Source organism: Centruroides sculpturatus, unplaced genomic scaffold (assembly GCF_000671375.1).
Source record: "Centruroides sculpturatus isolate CEXI.00-Female unplaced genomic scaffold, Cexi_2.0 scaffold1547, whole genome shotgun sequence".
NCBI lineage: Eukaryota > Metazoa > Arthropoda > Arachnida > Scorpiones > Buthidae > Centruroides > Centruroides sculpturatus.
The window spans coordinates 22576-31580 of NW_019385769.1; the positions used below are offsets into that span (position 1 = coordinate 22576).

General features: G+C 28.7%; 1 protein-coding gene across 1 annotated transcript in view; it reads right to left on the bottom strand.

Annotated features, from left to right (window-relative positions):
- LOC111641954 overlaps positions 1-9005 on the bottom strand; it is an 80606-nt gene that overhangs the window by 564 nt on the left and 71037 nt on the right. The window contains exons 17-18 of the mRNA XM_023388207.1: positions 7928-8025; positions 5326-5429 (exon numbers count right to left, since the gene is read on the bottom strand). Of these exons, the coding sequence (XP_023243975.1) occupies positions 5326-5429; positions 7928-8025 (202 nt within the window). The remainder of the gene's footprint in view (positions 1-5325; positions 5430-7927; positions 8026-9005) is intronic.

Sequence of the window (9005 nt, forward strand, 5' to 3'; positions counted from 1 at the left end):
TATATATATATATAATAAAATCTTATATTGACAATTTAAACTGAATCTGTAAAAATTATTTCTCACATAAATATTCAAGATTTGAATGTATTGAAATACACTTAGTACATTCAAGTGTATTTCAATAATATAATTATAAAGATAATAAAAGCATTATGATATACATGGATAAAAATGTTTTTGTCAGGATTTAAAATTTTTAATTATGTGATATACATTATAAATGTTATGATTCAGAAGAAAAGAAACTAATAAAAATATAAACAATTTTGATTTGGTAAATTTTTATAAACTAATCAGTACTAACTTATTTATAGGGGTGCTGTATTAATATTGCTATCTTCTAATCACTTCAATCCTTTTATTAGGTTGATTCTTCTCACAGCTAACTGCTGTGAGAAAAATAAACCTAATAAAAGGATTGAACTGTTGCTTCATGACACACTTCTCTATGTTATGTTTATTAAATGAATATATTATATTGATTAAATAACTCTAAATAATAATAATAATAATAATAATAAAGAAAATCAATTATAAGATTTTAAAAAATGCATTCAAAATAATGCAAATTAACAATTATAAATTTAGTTAGTTTTTTAAAAAATATGCAGATGAATTTAAATTACTGTAATTAATTAATCAACTTTACTGTGTGGACATTGTGCCATTCTATGAGGCATCAAATACATTTACTTTGATACATTGTAGAAACTAAAATATTTGACTCGAGATTTTGGATTTTTCTGGCAATTTTGGATACATTACCATGGTCAAAAATACATATCCTTTTGACTATAGCAATTTCATTTTTCTTTTTATAGAAAAGTCTGCTTGTACTCAAAACTTTCATGACAGTGAGTGAGTAACCTAATACAATTTTATATTAGATGAAGCATATTTTGTTTAGATTATAGAACAGTGATGATTTTTCTATTTCATACCGATCAGAAACAGTAACATAAAAATTTTATTTTTTTATAATATCATTTAACTATATTGGTATCATATAGTACATATACAGGAATTACATATAAAAGGTAAAAGTTTAATATCAAAAAGTTTATCTACAATATGGTTTTTTTTTCCCAATTTTGACATTTTTTGACACTTCACTCTCTGTGCACTATGAGGATTTTCTATTCACACCCATTGTCAGTTCAATCAAGCTCACAATGGAGATAGCTAGATGACAAGGGATGAATGGGCCCAACTTATAAGTTATAATGAAGGTTAGGACATTGAGGCACTAAAAAATCATACATATAGTTGTAAAAAGATTTTTATTGCTTAGATGTCCTAGTCTCAGTCATAAATAAGATAAACATTTTTGTTTAATTCTTGCAATCAATTTTATGAAAATACAAATTATATATGAAATTTGTATTAAATATTATAAAGTATAAATTAAATTCAACAAAGAATTCTAAAATAAACTTAAGATGACATTTTTTTTGAATTATTATATACAGGTACACCACCAAATATCTGGCACCCATGGTTTCAAGCCTTGCCTAATTAACCATTTTGCCAGACCAAACGTGGTTACATATAACAAAAAAAAATAACTTACTGGAATATAAATACTTAAAATAACCAAACACCTTAATATTTTCAGCAATGAAGTATTTAATAAAATAAAAATGTTTTCAGCTATTTTTAATAGTCTTCTTCAGTTAAACCACTTTAAAACAAAAAAGAACGTAAAATAGAACGCAAGCAATACAATGTTTTAAAAATTTGAAAATAATTACAACAAAATAAAAATAAAATGAAACAAAAAAACAAAATTAAATTAAAGTAAAGTATTAAGAAAAAATTAATCGTCGTGGTAAAAAGATTTCCATGCAGAGGACAGACTTTCTGCATCTCTATGGTTGATGCATCCTTTGTCAATATGGGTCTTGTAAATTTCAAGTTTTTCAATATGTTTAAGTACTTGTTTGTTGGTGGCAGTCCTAATTATGGATGCTTTGTCCCAATGAACATTAACATTCTGATGTTTAGCGAAGGCTGCAAGGACAATACTGTCCAAGTTTTTAATAATGGAATATTTATGCTCTTTAAGCCTCTGTTTTAAAAGTCTCATAGTGGCCCCAACATAAATGAGATCTGAATTAAAACGGCGATCACTTAATGGAATAGAATACACTCCTGTACTATCGTTACAGTTTCCTTTCTTCTTAACATTTTGTAGAATTCTATAAATCGTAGGATTACAACGATAAATCATTCTTAAATTATTCTTGCGAGCTAATTTTTTAATCATCGAGTGTAGGAAAGGTATATAGTTGAGAACTACTCTTCGTCCTTGGTTTGTAGTTGTAAGTTGCTTATTTGTTTGATTACAGTATTTAGCAATGAGAGCATTAATTTCACTTATACGATATCCTTGTTGAACAGCTATTGTACATATGTAATTTAATTCTCTATGTGTATCAAACATACTCCTACAGTGGGTGTAGGCCCGCTTTATCCATGATCGGAAGGCTGCATGCTTAAAATTCGTAGGATCAAAGGAATTCTTCGGTATAATAATAGGTAGATAGCTAGGCTTCAGTGTGTCATTTGTTTTCAAGTTCTCACCAATGATAGCCTTAGACTTGAAAATCTTGAAAGACATCTGGAAACAGTGCATGAAGATTATGTACAAAAGGATTGTGAGTTTTTTTGTTTGAAAGAAATGGAATTGAACAGCAGAAGACTGTAATGTCAAAAGATGCCATGATATTGCAGAAAGCATTAAAAGCTTCTTGTGTAGTGGCTATGAAAATCACTAAACGTAAAAATCCACACACTATTGATGAGAATTTGTTGTCTCCGACAACTGTAGATATGTGTTACTTTATGAATGGAGAGGCAGCTGCAAAAGCATTATGACCTATTCCACTATCAAATAATACAGTTTCATGACTTAATGTGGTGAATGACCTGCACATGGGACTGACAGAGTTAGAACCGAAATAAAATCGTTTGTATAATTCAAAACATTTTTTAAATTTACATTATTATAACTTTATTCAGAAGGAATAAAGGAAGAAAGGTTAACCTAATAAATGTTACCAATAAAGATATAAAAATATAGTTAAAGATAAAAATAAAGTTACACAGATATTACCCATTTTATTTGTGTAAAGTGTGTAGGCAGGTATATCTGTAATTTTTAATAGTGAAATTGTAGTTTTGTTTCACGTATCATTTAATTTGTAAAAAAAAAAATTTCTGAACACAGAGCAATAAATACATGTGTGCATGAAGGGGAGGCACCATTACATGTGAGCCCTGATGGAGGAGGAATACCATAGAAAAGGTTGGAATCACTGGTCTAATGTATATCATGGACTGCTAAAAACTTAAATAAATTAATGAAATACAGGTACTTGTACAATAATGCATTATTGAAACATAATAATTAATCAAAAATTAAATGCAATTTTTTAAATTTCTGTACTTACAAAGAATGATGCAGCACTACTGCTTGCTCCCAAAGTGGCAAATTTTAGAAAGTGATGTTTAACTTTTAATGGGTTTAGTGTTGTTAGTGATGTTTAAGTTTGACACCACCACTGACACCCATCTCTCTTAGAAGACAAAGCTAAGGTTAAATTTAAGCAAAATAAACTCAGAATATCACAAAATCGTGGTATTACCACCAACAAGTGCAATGTAAATAAATATGACCTACATACAATGCCATCTGTGGCTGAAAGAATTTCAAGTTCCCTCTCATAATTTTGTCCAGATTAAAGGAGGTGCTGGAAATTTGTTGTTGTACCTGTATTTCAAATTCAAAGTAATTTATCTGAAACATGTAAGCAAGAGGAAGAATATTTAAAATGAAAAAATAATTTAACCAATATGTTATAATGGCATTAAACTATTTAATGTATTGATATATTTGATTTTTACATTAAGGCTATATCTGGATTCCTTTGAACAAATGGGATAATAATAACATACAAATGAATTATTAATAGTAGCAGTGAATACAAATTATTATTATTCACCACTACTACTAATTTATATTAAGTTAGGAACTATATTATTGCAGAGCTAATTTAATTTGTACACAACAGTTTAAAAATTCTAAATTACATTCAATCAATATATAAATCAATTCTTTTTCAGACTGGGCACTTTTACAATATGTTCAAAATTTATTTTTTAAATTGACTTTTGATATTGAACTTTCTATTGGTTATTTATTTAGTTTTATTATTATTATTATTTTATTCATTATTAGTTTTTATAGTTATTGACTTTTTAATATATCATAATTATTCTAAATTAAAAATTTATGCTAATAAAAAAAACTTGTACTACTATTACATGCATTGCTGGAACAAAATGACATTAGAAAAATAGAATTGAACAAAAAGTAAATGTTTTAGAATAACCTAATAAATTTCAATATAAAATTGTAAGTAATAAAAAATGAACAATGAGATTTTTTATAATGTATGACTTACTATAAAAAATACCTATTATACAGTACTAATTCCACTTATGAATTCATTTACTATGTTTAATTTTAGAGTTAATTTATACCTAATTTTATTACATTCTCTCACTTATTTTTGAAGTAAGATTACTATACTAATTCTACTATACTAATTGAGAACAGTTTCATTATTTTCAAGAGTTAGCAAACAAAAATAAATAAATAAATCATCTGATGATTCTATTCACTATCAGTAAATTTCAAGTAAATTCATTTATTTTGTCTTTTTCACAGGACAATACCCTGAGTCAATTAGATTTTTGATAATCAAACTCAGACAAATCTTGAAATTAATTATATTCAGAATATGTATTTTAGCTGAAATCTCAATTTATATTTACATAATTAATTAATTTGTTTATTCTTCTTATAAAAAAAAGATATATTACTTTCATTAGTTGTTTAATAATTACTCAATTTAAATCATGCATCCAACAAAAACTTTTAAACTCAAATATTAAAAATAACATCAAATTTTTCTTTCTAAATGTTAATTTTTACTCAATATTTTGACAATGATAACTGGATGGCTAGGTGGTTAAGGTGGTGGCTATTGCTCTGGGGATCTGGGATTGAATCCAGACAAGTCAAGAAACCCCAGGAATTTTTCAATGGGTAGTCTGTTTGTATATATCAGGCTCTGTCCCTGACAACACAGCTACCCCAATGTGGGCCTGGCCAAAATCATAATGGACTTACTAAAAACAGGCCCTCATAGTACCCACGGGCTGAAAGAGTTTAAAAAATTATTTTGACAACAAATATTTTTAGTTTTCTAAACACAAGTTAATAAAGTTTGATTAAATATGGTAAATATTACTTACTGCATTCTTTTGATATAAATAAACATTTATCTTTCCAGTTCCATCTTGTAATATTAAATCCAATAAATAAGTATATTGCAGGGCAAAACATGGTGTGGATATGCCTGAAGAAGGAAAAAGTATTTTATTTAATACATAAATTATTGTGAATAATAAAATATTTATTGCTCACAACATGAGGCTAACATGTATAACATACTATATCATAACAAAAAAAACTTTAGAACAGAAAATTAATTTAAGGTCAAAGCAGAAATAAATCTCATTTAATTAAGCACATTTGTAGCCTAAATGATGGGCTATCTAATCTCATCTAAAAGTACCACAGCAACTCATATTTTATCTTTAATTTTTATGATAGTCACTAAGGGAAGCAAGATTTTACATTTTGTAGAGTGACATAAATTAGATATATCTGTGAGCTGCCGGGCGGGTTGGAAATTCTTCTCAGTGAAATCAGTTAGTCAGTGACCTACTTTCAACTTCGTCAGTTAGTCAGTGACCTACTTTGTCAGGGAGGGTAGTAACGTTCAGTTACGTGTTACGCGAGTGGAGGAGAGTCAGAGGGGTCGACGATAAGACGTTGGCTATGTCGAGTAAAGACACCATTTTAAAACAAAACAAGAGTTTATTACAATCATCGACGGAAAAAATTTACAAACCTAATTACTCTAAGTTCCATTATATCAACCTATCCTGCTACTACGCGGATGGCAGAGAGAGAGAGTTTACAAATATGCATTCATACCTCTTCGCATATACTAGTGGGATATTTTCCCGTGATGTCCAAATGGATTCTGAGCGGTGACACAAGTGTAGGTCTGTGACTCAAGTGTAAGTCTGTGATGGGGAAAGCGATGTCCGACTTCGACGTTCAGCGATTTCCCCGAGAGGGAAAGAATGATGGCTTTTATACTTTATGTGATGGGAAAATTAGTCAGGTGATCAATTATTTTAGCAGGTGTGGGGTTAAAAGTGGTGATAGAATGGCAACAATATGATGAATTCTGCCTGTAAGTGTAAAAAGTGTAAACTATGCACAGATTCCTCGTGAGAATGTTTATATTAAGACATAAAGTTCCCACAGACTCTATATTTCGATTTTGTAGGTACGGAATAAATTTATTTTAAAAATTAACTAAATTTGGAGCCTCACATATCATTTTGTTTTCTCAGAATATAAATAATATAAAATTATATAAAATGGGTAGTTTAATCACATTTTTTTGATCAATTGATTATATGAGATTCCAGAATACTAAGGCTATATGTGGCTAGTCACAATACTTAAATTCAGCCAGTTTAGTGAGCGATGGGAATCTATAAATTACAGGATCTCAGTCAGATTCAAACTTTGATCTTGCATGGTTATACATGACATTATCTCAANATTAATTAGGGGGGTCGGAAATCGCAATTAAAATCTTAATTTTTTAAAAATATTTTAAAATATAGGCGTCGCTCATATTCACCTTACTTTAAACCCTTGTCCTCCCGAGACGTCTATGAGAATGCCCCAGGAAATCCGACTCCAGCTGTTTTCAAGGTCATCCAGCTGTGTAAACAATGACTCATCAGTGTTAAATTTCACAGAAAGGCGAGACAAAAGAAAATAAAATTTGAAGCTTTTTCTTCAAAATAACCGCATTTCTTTCATTTTTTTTTCAGTTTTAAGTATTTTTTATGCTTAATTACATCATAATTAATGACAGGTGGGCGTTAAGGGGTAATTAAGGAATGCTCCCCTAATCTTGAGAGAGGAGGAGTTCCAGAATTGGCCTCACCAGCAATAAAGGAGACTATCATTTGGGTTTTTCAACTCTGAATAACTAATTTCACATCTAGAACGTCTCTTTCCAAAATCAAAAAATATTCTTTGAATCAAACATGTCTCCATTATCCATTTGAATCATCTTTTGAAAACATTCTAAAGAATATTTTTGAGTCAAATGTGCCTTCTGTTCTCCATTTAAAGTCTCTATTATAAATTTATGACCACTTAAAATTATTATTTTTCTTTTACATGGAATCACATTACCAACATCCAATTCTGACAAAGGTGTTTTTGATTTAGCATTAACAAATATTTTCAACACTTATTCAAATTCAGGAAGTCCAATCCCAAATATGTTTTACTGCTTCTTTCTATTCACTAAAATAATTAAACTACAATTATAATAAAATTACAGCAGTGATATATACAATGAGCTGCTAAGAGAATGAAACGAAATGCTTTTTATATGCAAAAAGAAATTCTTAAGATGATATCTTATAAGCCACATACAACAAAATCTCATTTTAATGGATCAATCAGGGCACCAAAAATCATTGGTAATTCAGAGAATCTGTTATAGTGCAAACAACAATTTCCTGCACACCCAAGAAAATATCTGTTATTTTTTTTTAATTTCCGTTTTTTTTAAACCTCCTACATATAAGAAATACCAGTAATTGAAATTATTCAGTCTCTTGAGATCTCTCTTTTTTTATTCTATAAAAACTAATCGGTTATCCGAAATATTGATTTTCCAAACAACCCCAGTCCCCAATTGATTCGGATAATCGACGCTCTACTGTATTGAAATAATAATAATAAAAATACCTGGTTTATCAAATACAGATGTTCTACTGCAGTTTGAACAATAATATACAGGATGACCATTCTGAATACGACTTATATTCATGCTTAATTCAGGTCTCCTAAATATTTTAAAATTTTAATTAATTGAATTTAATGTCAGCAATAAAAATAATATTTGAAAATAATTTATAAAATATACTATTATTAAAATTTATTTATTTATTTGAAGTATATTTTAATTAATATGCAAAATTTTATAAATTAAATTTTTTAACGAACTTTTACTCTGATTTTTATGAACTAAAAGAAACTTGATCTATGCTTTAAAATTCATCTACATTCCAGATAAAATAAAAAGTAAAAAATTTTACAAGTTACAATTTAAAAAATCTAAAAACATATATTGATTTTCACACATCTGATTACCGTATTTTAATGCAGATAAGTTCAGCTATAAAAACATCAATTGAAAAACATCACCAAACAATCGTTTGGTGATGTTTCTATTATACATATCGGACTTCACAGTGTTTGTTATACTTATAACATCAATTTAAACTCAAGTGCAAGTTACATGATGTTATGATTTATCTGCTGATTTTGCAACTTGACTTTTATTATGAAATAATTAAACAGTTTTGTTTGTCCAAATGCACATCTTTAAAACATGTGAAAAATCCTTTGCACAATATAATACAGTACAGCCTCGAAAACTCGGCACTCCAGATAACTTGGCCACACCCAGGCAGGGCAAAAAAATCTTTAGTTAATTAATTTTTATTATAGACAGCTTTATGCCTCATAAAGTATTTTTCTGAGGTCTGTCTTATCAGGTAAATTACTGTACACAGTGTATTCATTAATTTTCATTTCATGTAATAAAGGCTCTATGCCTTCATAAAGGATGTACTTTTCCTTTGTTTAAGGGTATTTGGGCAGTTTATTCTCTGTTGTATTCTCAAGCAAACAATACATACAAGTACAGTACATTATTTTCTGAGGAAACATGCATACTTATCCTTTTTTAACCCCATTCCTGATAACCCGGCATTTTCACAAACTCGGCCACCCTTCGGTCCACATTAGGCCGAGTTTTCGA